This window comes from Pan troglodytes, chromosome 6 (assembly GCF_028858775.2).
Source record: "Pan troglodytes isolate AG18354 chromosome 6, NHGRI_mPanTro3-v2.0_pri, whole genome shotgun sequence".
Classification (NCBI taxonomy): Eukaryota; Metazoa; Chordata; class Mammalia; order Primates; family Hominidae; genus Pan; species Pan troglodytes.
In genome coordinates, this window is record NC_072404.2 from 10,108,797 (window position 1) to 10,122,718 (window position 13,922).

The 13,922-nt window shown below is 54.9% G+C and overlaps 1 protein-coding gene across 4 annotated transcripts in view; it reads left to right on the plus strand.

Moving 5' to 3' along the window:
* Positions 1–13,922, plus strand: part of SDK1 (sidekick cell adhesion molecule 1) — a 961,868-nt gene that overhangs the window by 853,777 nt on the left and 94,169 nt on the right. For all 4 annotated transcript variants that reach the window (XM_054687368.2, XM_518946.7, XM_054687367.2 and 1 more), the window contains exons 32-33: positions 667–737; positions 13,116–13,251. In XM_054687368.2, coding sequence (XP_054543343.2) covers positions 667–737; positions 13,116–13,251 — 207 coding nt within the window. The remainder of the gene's footprint in view (positions 1–666; positions 738–13,115; positions 13,252–13,922) is intronic.

A 13,922-nucleotide genomic window follows, 5' to 3' on the forward strand; every position in this document is an offset into this window, starting at 1 on the left:
CAGAGGAGGCAGGGAAGAGGGGCACAGAAGACCTCTTGGATGTGGCAGATGACAAGAAGTTTAGTTTGGCTAGAGTGCAGGGCATGGCCATAGGCAGAGGTCAAACCAGCCTTGTCCCTCCAGAGAACAGAGCAGAACCGTGGCAGACTCCCCTTCACTTCACCCTGCTGTCCCAGCCAGCTGCAACCTCACCAGAAATCAATCTCCTTTCCTGACAGCCCTTTAGTGTTTCAAACCAAGTGACCTGGAGTGATCATGTGTCCTATTCAGGAAAAGTAGCTCTCACCTAGGTATCTTTAAAAAAAGAGAAAAAGATAAGTTCCCCTGCTCTCCCAGAAGACCTGAGCCCTGCAGGGAGGGTCTCGAGCCAGAGAGCTCCAGGACAGCCTCACTGGAGGGGTGGCTCTCGGAATGTCCACCACAGGGAGAGCCCAGTCTGGGTCTGTTTCTCGGGGCCATTGTTAAGGTTGGCTCCCTCCTATCCCGAGGACAGGCTTTGAAGGAGAAGCTCTGGGAAGCCCCGAGGAAGGGCAGGAGAAGGGGACCCCTGGAGAAGGAAGGAGGCAGGGCTCACCAGCCTCCCACACTCACTGAGGGTGGCCCTGGGAAGGGCGGCAGAACATAACAACCACCCTGACCCCCGCTTTCCTCTCCTGTGTGTTTCAGTTCCAGGAGAGCCCCCGGGATCTGTCTCAGCGACGCCACACACCACGTCCTCTGTCCTGATACAGTGGCAGGTAAGAGCGCGGGGAATCACGCGCGTTTTGTCAAATGTGTTCTCATTTCCCTGCGCATTCGGCCACGACGGCTGGACATGGACTGCAAGCTGAGCCCTGAGCTAAGCGTTTGAGAGTAGAACCAAGGAGACACACCCTCAGACTCAAAAACGCGAGGGGGAGATGGTGTCAATTATCATCTCGGTGTAATTTCCAAAACATTAGAAGCAGGACTGTGATGCATGTAGAGAATGAACTTGACTCCCCTTATTCAGGAGAGACCGGCAGGATGGGGAGGCCAGTCTGAGAGCGTTGGAGGAACTGGGTATGTCTTGGCATTTCACCGAGGACGTTGGAGCAAGGCTTCTGTGTATACACAAATTGGTTATCGCCCTACAAGGCAGTAAAACTGCAACCGCTGGAGTTAGCTTTTCTAGAGAAGTCATCTGCAACCAGACAAAATATCTACTGGATTGTACATATTTTCCCAAAGTCTGGGTGGTGGTGGTGGTGGTGGTGGTGGTGGTGGTGGTGGTGGTGGTGGTGGTGGTGGTTATTATTATTATTATTATTATTATTATTATTATTATTTTGGGACAGAGTCTCACTCTGTCACCAGGCTGGAGTGCAGTGGCACAATCTAGGCTCCCTGCAACCTCTGCCTCCCGTGTTCAAGCGATTCTCCTGCCTCAGCCTCCCAAGTAACTGGGATTATAGGCGCATGCCCCTACACCCAACTAACTTTTGTATTTTTAGTAGAGATGGGGTTTCACCATGTTGACCAGGCTGATCTTGAACTCCTGACCTCAGGTGATCCACCCACCTCAGCCTCCCAAAGTGCTGGGATTACAGACATGAGCCACTGTGCCCAGCCAAGTCTAGGCCTTTAATCTCCAATGTGCAGTGAGTTAAATGAAGGCATATTCTTCCCGATAATCACACACTCCTTGTTGGGCCTGCTCAGCAATGCTCCAGTAAGGCATTGAAGGACACGCTGCCATCTCTTTCCCTTAGTTTCAATTTTGGGCAATGCTTACTAACAAGTACATTGATGACAAATATAACAGAGGGACAAAACTGCCCAAGGAAGGGCTGCAGGCCCCAGGGAGATCCCAGCTGAAGAGTGGGGCAGGGAGCTCTGCAGAGGACTCAGCCCAGGGCCTGTGTAGCCCGGATCCGGGGCAGGCAGATGTTGAGTTTCCCCAGGGCTAGAGCTTGGCCTGGCAGCAGACACAACAGATGGACAGGCAGGGGGCCAAGCACGAGGGCAGAGTCAAAGTTTCTGGCCCACAGGGAGGTTCCTGAGGCCAGAATGGGGGCTGCTGTGCCAGGGAGCTGGGAACACAGTGGGAGGGGCCAGCATGGGGTGGGTACGGCATGAGGACAGGTCAGCCTAGGAGTGGCTGCTGGGAGCTGGGGTCAGGAGGGCAGTCTAGTGGGCACGAGATTCTTCCTTGGGGCTGAAGCTGTCCTCAAGGACAATGGCAGGGTGCCCGAGGCAGCAGGTGGGAATGATGATTCGGGAAGTCAGGAGAAAATCAAGAGGGGAACAGTGGTCTAGACATGGCCTTGGAGAGCGAGGGGATGCCCCGGCCACATGCCCTCCACTGGTGCAGGGGAGGCAGGAAGGGGTCCTGTGGAAAGGAGGGGCTGCGGGAAACGGAAGGGATGCTGGGAAACACAGCCGAGGCCACCAGCAGGTGTCCCAGACAGAGCATCTCCCAGGGCCCTGCAGAAGGGCCACTCCAAGGGACAGTGGCTTCACTTTGCAGCGCAGAGGATGAGGCCCAGGACCAGGCTAGGACAGGAGGTGCCAGAGATGCCTGCTGGGCCGGGAGAGAGACGTGCTGAGTGAGCAGCGCCAGCCGCAGCCTTCCTGGGCATGGGCTTGAGGTGCGTAGTGCTAGAGATGCCAGAGAGGAACCCGGTGAGCAGAGCCAGGCTGGGCTGTGGGTGGGGCCAGCCAGGGGGAGCTTGGGAGGGGCTCCGCTTTCACCCTCTTGCTGTATGATCCTATGAAATATGACCATGTTTGAGGTATGAAAGTGGCAATTTATGTGATTCAACCTGATATCACTTGCTACTGCCACTTATCTGAGGGATGGAGAGTGGGTGTTTAACAAGCTGGGTTCTGTGAAGAGTGTGTCATCTCCTTCAAGTGTCCATGGAGGTGTGCGGGGCTGCGTCTCGGCTGCCTTTCTCTTGCTAAGGGATCCAGCTTCTCTGGGTAGGATAGGAACCTTTCCAGGCAATGAAAGAATGTCCCAGTGTCTCCTGGTGGAACTGGAAGAGCACTTCTGTGGCACTCAGCCCTACTGAGCTTACCAGAGCATAGCGGGGCCAGAGTGGGAACCACGAAAACAGCCTGGGCCCCACCTCTGCCCCTGGGAAGCCACAGCCCCTGATCTGTCTGGGAGCCACTGGAAAAGTGACGAAGGACCCACTTGCAACTTGCCATCGTGTGACTGTGGCCCTGAGAGGCCCCTCTGACCCCAGGTTCCTCCTTTGTAAGAACAGAAGGTCACAAAGGTGAGCTCAGGTCTCACACAACATCTCCAGTCTTTGGGGGCCGCTAGACCCCCAGACCCGAGCTTCAGCCCTGACTCCCGTGAGGGTCTCCGGTGGGAGGTCAGAGACATTCAAAATGGAAACGCAAAATCCCAAGTGCTCGTTTCCCAGCCTGCACCAACACAGTCAATCACAAGAACATTGGCACTTTGTACCATGCTGAATCCTACCAGAAAATTCACATTTGCTTTGTAGACGTGGTGGCAGCCTGCCAATACCTTACCTAGGTAAGCTCCTTTCCTATAAAGGCAGTGAGCATCAGGGCTGGGATGCGTCACCTCCTCCAAACAATGGTTGTGAAGGCATCACTTGCTGTCAGCCCCAGTGGACGGTGCAGCCTCAAGCTCCCCTTGGTGCTGCTGGACAGCTCAGGGACGTGCCTAGTGCCGCCTGGAGGAGCTGGGCTGGTGTGTGCATCAGCCGTCCCCCTCCAGAGCCCGACAGAACAAACTAATTGCAAGAAGACCAGAGCAGGAGTTGGTCAATACAACGTCCTGTAGAAATAAATGCTTGTCAGCTGCCAGGCAATTGAAGTATAATTAAAATTATGAGTAATTTACTGCATTAGAACAAACAGAACAAAGAAAAAGAAACTAGGTTTAAATATAGATTTGCATTCCAAATAAAATGTTTCACCTGTAAACCTTTTGTGTTTTTTGTTTTGTTTTGTTTTTTTAGTAATTTCTTTAGAAATGCAAACACAGGGCCAGCACTTTTGGAGGCTGAGGCAGGTGGATCACCTGAGGTCAGGAGTTCAAGACCAGTCTGGCCAACATGGTGAAATTCTGTCTTTACTAAAAATACAAAAATTAGCCGGGCGTGGTGGTGGGCGCCTGTAATCCCAGCTACTCGGGAGGCTCAGGCAGGAGAACTGCTTAAACCCGGGAGGTGGAGGTTGCAGTGAGCCGAGATGGCACCATTGCACTCCAGCCTGGGCAACAACAGCAAAACCTTGTCTCAAAACAAACAAACAAACAAACACGGGCTGTGATTTCAAGGCTTATAGACCCATTTAAATGCCTCCCTTAGTAGACTGTCACGCTTGATTATTCTTAGTAGGACAGTCAATCCTTGCCTTTCATGGGATCCAGTTCTGTTTGAAAGCTAAGAATTAGAACTCCCTCTGTCTTCCAGGGTGGAGTGCAGTGGTACGATCTCGGCTCACTGCAACCTCTGCCTCCCGAGTTCAAGTGATTCTTCTGCCTCAGCCTTCTAAGTAGCTGGGATTACAGGCCTGCACCACCATGCCTGGCTAATTTTTGTGTTTTCAGTAGAGACAGGATTTCACCGTGTTGGCCAGGCTGGTCTCAAACCCCTGACCTCAGGTGATCCACCCACCTTGGCCTCCCAAAGTGCTGGGATTACAGGCATGAGCCACCATGCCCAGCCTTGTGTTTTCTTTTAAAGACAGGGTCTTTCCCTGTCACCCAGGTTGGAGTGCAGTGGCGCAATCATAGCTCACTGTAGCCTCAAACTCCTGGGCTCAAGCGATCCTCCCACCTCAGCCTCCCCAGCGTCTAGGACTACAGGTGTGCACCACCATGCTTGGTACTTCTTCAAAAAATTTCATAGAGATGGAGTCTCACTGTATTTCCCAGGCTGGTCTTAAACTCCTGGGCTCAAGCGATCCTCCTTCCTTGACCTCCCAAAGTGCTGGGATTACAGGTATGAGCCACTGCCCAGCCTGTAAGTGGGTTTTGTGACTGTTTTCTAGCAAAGAAAAAAATCCCAAGCAATTGATCACACCATGCGGGAGGCTCTCAGTGAAACAGGCACCTTCCCAGAGGAGGGTTACATCTGCCTGGGCAAAGGCGGGGAGGCATCCCGCCGCTTCAGAACACATCTTGGGGTTGTTTCTTTTTCTCTTCACTTGTGCCACCCACAGAGGACCAACGCCTGCATGGGGTGCTGAGTTCCAGAGGGGACCGAGGCAGGCCACAGAATGTGAAGAGCTTTCATTAAGTGCAGTGGGCTCTTTAAGGCATTGCTAAGAAGACAGCAGAAGGAACGAAACTAACTCTGGCCGGAGGGGCACCTGAATGCACTTGGCAGGACTGCCAGGCCCCTGCAGTGAAAGGCTGGAGAAGCGCGTGGCCCCCGGCACAGCCTGAGGAAAGGCTCACGGGTGACGTCACTGGTGTTTGATGTTGTGTCTCATGGGTATTGCGTGTTGAGCCTCCTGTGCTCTCAGAACCATCAGGACCAAACTCCGGAGAGAATCCCTGTTCTACTCTCCACAAAGCAGAAGGCACAGGATGGAAAGTGAAAGCTCAGATTGTTTCACTGAGCTTCCAGCCCGGGGGACCACAGTGGCCGTATCAGATTTGGATTTGGGCACCTGCTCTGCCTGAACTCACAGGAGACAGTGGCATGTGGTTGAGCCTCCCTCAGCCCAGCTCTCTGTCTCTAGAACTAGGAGAGTTAGGCCCTGCCCTGCTGCTCCCCTACCTCAGCAGAGAGAGCTGGGTGGGAGGTTCCACAGAGGCCAGCAACGGCAGAGGGTCCGAGGTCACCGTTCAGGCAGCTGGAAGGAGAGAGGCTTTCCCTGCAGGTCTTGCCTCCTCCCACCCCCAGGCCTTCCCTCCACTCAACTGTGTGGCCTCCAAGGTGCCCACCCTCCCGGGTCTTCCCCAGAGCATTGACTTCTTCCTGCCTCCCCTACCTGGTGATAAAACCCAGGCACACTCCTACCAGGTCATTTGCATTTAAACATGCTCTTTTGCTCTGGCACGCCTGTAATCCCAGCACTTTGGTAGGCTGAGGCGGGCAGATCACGAGGTCAAGAGATTGAGACCATCCTGGCCAACATGGTGAAACCCCGTCTCTACCAAAAATACAAAAATTAGCCGGGCGTGGTGGCGGGCACCTATAGTCCCAGCTACTCAGGCTGAGGTAGGAGAATTGCTTGAACCCGAGAGGCTGCAGTGAGCAACCCAGGAGGTTGCAGTGAGCCAAGATCACACCACTGCACTCCAGCCTGGCGACAGAGCAAGACTCCGTCTTGAAAAAAAAACAAAAACAACAACAGCAACAACAAAAAAACGGGCTTTTGAAAAATGAAGAACCTCCAGGAGGCTGCTGGCGAATTTCTGAGGCGTGGCAGGCACAGGGAAGGTGTTTTGAGGCAGGACTCCCAGTTCCCTTCAAGCTTCTCTCCACACAGATGGCCAAGCCAGGGTGCAGTGACACACAGATGAGGCCATGTTGAACTCCGGCAAGTCCCACTCCACCCCAGGGCTCTGACTGAGCATCCGCTATGGCTGAGGCCTGGCCCAGGTGCTCTGGGCGTTTAAACATGAACAAGACCCGAACGTGGCCTGCCCCTGGGCATATGCAGAGTCAGAGACATGCGAAGGGCTTGGGGACACGGGTCTGTGGTGCAAAGCGAACCTTTTGTTTCAAGTCATATAATACTCTGGAGACCATCTGGCCAGACTTCTGCCTGTCTTGGGCACAGGGTTGAGCCTGGGAGTTTGAGCAGCCAGCCCAAGCTTATACTGCAAGGTGGCTGCAAGGCCAGGACCCAAATCTAGAGCCTGACCTTGACTTCATGGGTTCCATGGAGCTGCCCTGCTGATGCCTCCAAGCACCTCCGGAGTTGGAGAGCCTCTTTCACAGGTTACAGACAGGTTAATCCCAAAGTCCAGGAATGGAAAATATGGTTGAACCCAGTTCAGAACCCCATGCAGGCAGGCCCGGGCATCTCTGTGAAGCCACCGGACCCTTTGTAAGTGAGGCTCCCACTGGGAAGATGACACTTGCTAACAGTGTGGCCTCCGCCAGCTGCTGCCTTCAAGGAAGCCACCCTCTGGGGGTACGGCCGCCTGTACCCCCTCCCCAGGCCTGGAAGACTCCTGCCAGGAGGGGATGCATTTTGACTCTTCAGTGATTTCTGGTGCAAACAGCATCAGTTAGCCTGTTGGCCAAATGTGGCCCCAGCCCGGTGGCTGATGGACACTGTGTCTGTTGGGCGAGGCGGATTGGCCATTTCTTATACCTCTAAATCATCTCATTCGCCTTGGCTGGAAATATCTGTGAGTCCAAGATCAGTAATCTTCGGCCCCTTCCCCTCCATCTTCCAGCCCCAGAGGCTGGGAAACCACACTTGGGCCCAGGGAGAACATTTTTATTTTCCCAACCTCCTAACTTCCTGCTTAGTTGATAGTTTTGGTGAATTGAATCCAGCCTTCCTCACCCCACCCGAGCTTCCCTCCTCCCCCAGAAGTAAATTGCACTCTCTGTAATCCTGTCTTGTCTGTGCATCTGCAGAGCTGGCTGAAGGCCTCTGCAGTCTTCCTTCTGAGGTACCAGTTCCTCGAGCTGCCGCGGGTCTATTCTGGGGCGAGAGGGAGGCTTTGAAGGTGACCTCAGGGCGAGGTTGCTTGGCTGGTACTTACAGAGCCCCTGCTGTAAGCTTTTGATCTGTCTGCTCGCCTCTTCGTCATGCTGATAGTCAGTCCAGAGCCCAGAAATGGAAGCTGAGGTCTCTCATCTTCACTGCCCAGACTCCAGCCACTCCCACCCCACCACCAGTGTGAACAGCAAGGACAGGACTCCCAGCAGGACCGCCTGGGACCATCTGGGTGGACCAGGAGCCTTGGGCAAAACAGTCCGGCTCTCTGGGTGCGCAGGCGTGTGCTGGGTGAGAGCCGTTAGCGGGGACCTGTTGCTGTGTGGTTGTCAGGGGCCCAGGAGAGGAAAGTCAGAAGCCCCCAGGGTCTTGGAAGTCACTGCCATCTCTCATTCAGCAAAGGGCTCCTGTCTGTGCATTTTTGCAAGACTGGTTGTTACCGGGAGTAGCAGTAACCCAGGAACCCACCAAGCCCATCCATGGCTCCGGTGGATTGGAGGAAGCTCCGTTCTGGCCAGTCTCCTTCTGGGGAGCCCACCCAAGTGGGGAATGACCCGGCACCTGGGCTAGTCCTGGCTCAGGCACTGGGAACTGTACCTGTAGCCTGGCTGCTGCTCCTAGACCCACCCAGACCTGCCCCTGCCCTTCATGCCCCTCGCTCCCGTCTAGTGGGGCTACACCAGGCACTGTGCCCGCCTCGCAGAGGGCCAGCCCTTCTCCCCTCATCAAAAGCCGCCTCCTCCTCCAAGGGCAGCTCAAACGCCATTCCCTGCAGTTATCCTCCAGTTCTTCCCGGCAGTGAGCTCGCCCTCTCTGAGGCTTCAGAGCCGCTTTCCTCACTCAGTCTCTGGCACCCGGTGCACTATAGCTCAGGAGATCTCCTAGATGCAATGAGACGGCAAGGCTGGAATACATTCCCCAAGGGGCGGAGCTCAGTGTTTGCGTGCATTCCCCCAGTAACATGCCCTGAGCTCTTGGTGAGTCAGTGTGAGGAGACAGGTGCAGCTTTTCAAGGAGCCACAGCACCAGGCCTTCCTGGTGGCTCTGGCACTGCCCTCCCTCCCTGCGGGAGGGCCCCTGGGCACAGAGCTCTCCTGCCTCCCTTAGAGCCACCTCTTTGCAGTGGCCCGAGTCACACAGGACAGATGCGCTGTATTCTTTAGGGTCAGCAGAATGACCATGGAAAGCAAACGGCCATGGAGAACACTTCCTTGGGGCTCAGTGCAGAAACCACTCTGTCTCCTCTTTCTGAAATCCAGATGGCCTGCGGAGAATCGCCTCTCTTCAGTCTCACATACCAACTTTTCCAACTTTTCCATCCATTGTATTTCTTCTAAGAAGGAGGTTAAGTAAACCTTCTATTTCATTGTGGCTAACAGTTGTGTTTGAAGAAGGATGCCTTACAGAATAAGGGTTTTAATTTCAGTCTCAGCTGTGGCCCATGAGATAACCAGGGCTAGAGTTTGAAAGAGCAAACTGCAGGATCACTTAAGCCCAGGAGTTCGAGACCAGCCTGGGCAACATGGTGAGACCTCATCTCTACAGAAAATTTAAAAATTAGCCGGGTGTGGTGGTGCAGGTCTGTAGTCCCAGCTACTCAGGAGGCTGAGGCAGGAGGATCGCTTGAGCCCAGGAGGTCGAGGCTGCAGTGAGCTCTGATCGCACCCCTGCACTCCAGCCTGGGTGACAGGGTGAGATCCTGTCTCAAAAAAAAAGAACAGAACAGACTACCCGGAGCCCCCTTGTGTGGTGATGTGAGTGGATGTGCAAGTGTGTGTGTGTTATGCACACACAGGATTTTCACCACGCCCCCACATCTCTGGTGGTGCTTTCATCACGACACTGTCGGGAGCCAGATTGCAGTTGCGTATAATACTGACCGGTGCCCACTCCTAGCACAAGGGACTAATTTTTAAAGACTAAGAGTGAAACAACTGAAAACCTAAAAGCTGCTTTGAATGTGATTCTATAGACTCCACAGGGAGGAAACCGAACATGAACCCCATCAGCACCCCCAGTGTTTAGGAGACTGTCTGACATGCCCAGCCCTAGGGGATGGGGTGCAGAGCAGGACTGGGGGCCCGGCATGGGGGAGCTGGAGAAAGAGCAAATGAGCAGCCCAGGACACCTGTGAGTGACTGTTGCCGGCGTCCCAGCCACTGCTTTGTCGTCAAAATCATAGAAAAGGAAAAGAGCATTTAGTAAAATCAGCAGGCACTGTAGCCTCCCCCACCTGTTCCCCTATCCAGCCTCGACTGTACCTGTAATTCTCACTCCTTCCTTTTCTGCCAGCTCTCAGCTTCCCAAACTCATAGCTCCCTGGTCAGGTTTGGATTTTATTGTTTTCCTGGCAAGTTGAGTAGTGCTGGGAACTCCTTGAGCCGGTGAAGGGGTGCCTGCTGGAGAAAGGGGTCAGTGGCCACAGGGTGTGGACGGATGGGGTGGCCACGTGCCCCAGGGACCCTGCCGTGCCTTGCTGATCGTCTGCCACCGCCTCGGGTACACCGCACCCTGGAGAGACCCTCATCTGTGCTGGCTCACTTTCTGCTTTGTTTCTCTCGCTCTATTACTGGAGGCGCTTTGAAAAGCTTTTCCATCTGTAGATTGTCCCGATAGAAGGCAAGCAGCGCCGGGGAGGGAGCGGGTATCCAGAGAAAACCTGGGATGCCCAGTTACATCTGAATTCCAGAACAATCATTTTCAGATTCTGATTTAGCTGGGTGTCTTGTTTTTTTATAGCTTTAAAAAAAGCAAAAAAACAAGAGAGCCTCATTTGACATTGAAGTCCCGGGCTCTGGTTCGGCGGTTCTGGCCTGGTAGCTGAGCATGCCCCAGCCCCGTGAAGGCGGCCAGCCAGGGCCAGAGTAGAGAGGCTGGAGCAGAGCCAGCACCAAGGTCCCCTCATCCGCTGGTGGTGGCCAGTGAAGGGTAAAGAGAGAAAAGGAAAAGCCAGCAGAAAAAAAGTCCCTCCCAGATAATAGCCCAACTCCACCGTCCATTTGAGAATTTGGAGCCAAATGCCGGGCAGTGCCATTTCCCCGTCTCTGGTCTGTGGTGGGCAGCGGGAGTCCTCGGACCTGGGGCTGCAAGCCCGCAGGATGGGTACGTGACCCTTGTAACTTTCTGCAAAATTGAAGAGGGCTGTGGGGCATTGACAAGCACACCGTGGGGGGAACACAGGGGACTCAGACGCGCCCCCACCCGCAGACGACAGCTCTCTCAGCCCCTGGGTTTGCTCACTGGGGTCTGACACCCCTGGGCCAGGAGCGGAGCTGTGTCCAGGCTGGAGTAGTGTCTAAGGGTGTGGGTTTGCAGGGCCTCTCAGACACGGATCGCAAAGACCCAGCAAGGCCACTCAGTTGTTCCCGTTATGCTTTTCTGCGTCTGAGGGGGGATTATATCCCGTCGTGCTGTTCCTGAATTGGGAGCATCACAGCGGTGTCAGAAAGTCTGCAGAGAGGGACAGCTGCTGGCAGCCCTGCATGGCAGTGGCCTGGGGGCTGCTTGAGCTAACGTGGTAGCAGGCCTCATTTTGGAAAACCTCCTGAGTCTGCCGGGTACACACGGTGCCCCTCTGGCTTGTGCGTGTCGCATGCTGCATGCGTGAGTGTTGAACGCGTGAGTGTTGTTCCTCGTTGCTACCACAGTGCAAGCCCCCCTCACTATCCAAGCCATTCTGTCGGAGAGCCTGGGGAGCAAAGAACACCACTTCCTCCACGTTTGGGTTTTGCCTCGTGAGTAGCAAGAGTCCAAAGAGAAAGCGATTTCTCTAAACATCCAACCCCTTCTGGTGCCTGGGTTCAGATAGTGAGGACCAGAGAGAGTTTGGATTGCAAGGATGTGTTATTTACCGGGGGCTGCAAAACAAGTTACTACGCATTAGGTGGTTGGAAAGGGCAGAGCCTTATTCTCTCACAGCTCTGGGGGCCAAAAGTCCAAATTCAAGGTGTCGGCAGGGTCCTATTCCCTCTGAGGGCTCCAGGGAGGATCCTTCCTGCCTCTTCCAGCTTCCGGTGGCCGATGACAACTCTTGGCGTTTTTCACTTATGGACGCATTACTCCAGTCTCTGTCCCCGTCTTCATCGGGTGTTCCCCCTGTGTGTCCTGTGTCCAAACTTCCCTCTTCTCATAATTTCCCTCCACTCATCAAATTAGGAGCCTCCCCTAATCCAGTATGACCCTGTCAGAACCAATTGCACGTGCAAAGACCCTATTTCCAAATAAGGTCAGGTTCACAGGCAACAGGGCTCAGACTTGATCGTGTCTTTTAGGGGGACACAGTTCAACCCACAGCAAAGGGGCTCTCGTGCGGCAAAGCTGTGGCTCCGCCCGGGGAGCAGGATGGTGCTGCGGTGTGGGTGCCTCACAGTGAGCCTGACACCGGAGGTTCTGTGCACATCCGTCCTCTGATGAGGCTTCATGGCCTCGTCTTCAGCCATCTTCTGGTCACAGCTTAGAAGGTTCCTGTTCCTTATCCCTCATCTGAGTATCCCAAGAAGAGACCAGATGCTCGGAGGCTCAGCACCCAGATGAGTACAGAAGTCACTGAGGCTTTCCAGGGCATCCGCCTGGAGTGGGAGGACCCTTCTCAGTCTCAGATTTGTCTCCTGCCTGGAAACATCCTCCCCAAATGTACTTATAAACAGAAACCGACTGAAGGAAGAGGCAAGCCTTGCGCTGGGTCTCGAGTGGTGAACAGCCACATCCTAAAGTGGACAGGTCTTGAGGTCTCATAACCCTGTGTTTAGATTCCAGCAAGACCTGAAACTCCACTTCCTTATCTGCCTATGCTTCCTATTCCGTGGGAGTCTGATGTGTGTCTAATGAGCAGCTGGCCATGGCTTGGTAAGAACTGCAGGGTGAGAGCTGGATGGCAAGGGTGTATTGTTTGCCTGGGGCAGCTGAAGCAGATCACCGGACCGCAAGATGATAGGCCAGGCCAGCCATCATGCGAGGGGCCATGGGGATTCCAGCCTGAGGACTGCGTCCGGCACAGTGGGGTGGCCTGGCATGGGGAGGCATCAGTGAGGGGTACAGTATGGCAGCCACAGCCTGGGTGGCCAGGGGAGTGAGAGAGGGTGGGGTCAGCTGGTGGGTGCTTCAGAGCAGGCCACCTCTCGAGATTCCACCCTGCTCTGGGCTCACCACCCAGCACGCAGCCTCCTCGCCATCTGTGTCTGTCCCCAGCCTCCTGCCCCGGCCTGGGGGCTCATTTGAGGATTTGAGCTGGACAGGGGACAAAATGCTCATGTCCCCACACACATGCACATGAAAACCGGGATTCTGAGAGTATCTCCACAGCTTGGTGCTGTGCCGTGGGAGCTGCCTGGGTTCGTCTTGATGAATCTGACACCTGTCGCTGGAACCCATGACGTCCTTCTGTGCAGCTGGCTAGTTAAACAGGGGTGGAGGTGAGCCCTGCTGCAGGCCAACTGGGTTGACTCCCATGGTGTGGCTGAGTCGGTGTGATGTCTTTGCAGCCTCCGAGGGACGAAAGCCTGAACGGCCTTCTTCAGGGATACAGGATCTACTACAGGGAGCTGGAGTATGAAGCCGGGTCAGGCACCGAGGCCAAGATGCTCAAAAGCCCTATAGCTTTACGTGCTGAGCTCACAGGTGAGACTGTCCCCTCTGTCCTGGTGCAGGGAGGGAGGTTCCCAGGGGACCCTCGGCATCTGCTCAGTGCACATCATGGTGGGAAACGCTGTGGAAGAGGCTGAGAGAAGAGGCAGCCCTGCCCTCAGGAACAGGGAGCAGGCGGGTTTACCCACCAGGGGCACGCAGAGTGCAGGTGTGCGGCAGGTGGGTGCAGCTGCGGAGGCAGAGGGGCCTTGTCTGCCACAGACTGTGTTAAGGGGAGAGCAGTTGCCAGGCCTCCAGGGACTGCACTCTACCGGCGTCAGAGGGGAAGGGCTTTGGGACCTGAGATGGAGGCAGGGGGCCAGTAGGAACCTGTTGCAAAACCCAGGTCCAGGGACAGGCCCCGCCTGTCTGTACCAGACACAGCCTCAGTGTGGAGCCCTTGGTGCTCACCCCCGGGCTGATTTTGGCTCTGCCTGCACTGCGCCATGATCGTTGCTCTGACGAGGGCCCAGCTGCCTTCAAGACAGCTTCTAGAACCCTGGAGAGGGACGGCTGCCCTGCCCGTTCCCACCCCTCCTCTGTTGGATGGAGGTTAGAGGGGGTTCATTTCCTGGCACCCACCAAACGGTGTCACAAAAATACTCTTTGCCCCTTGACATCCTCGTGCTGGGGACAGAGTGAAGAAGCAGCTCCAGAACACGCCG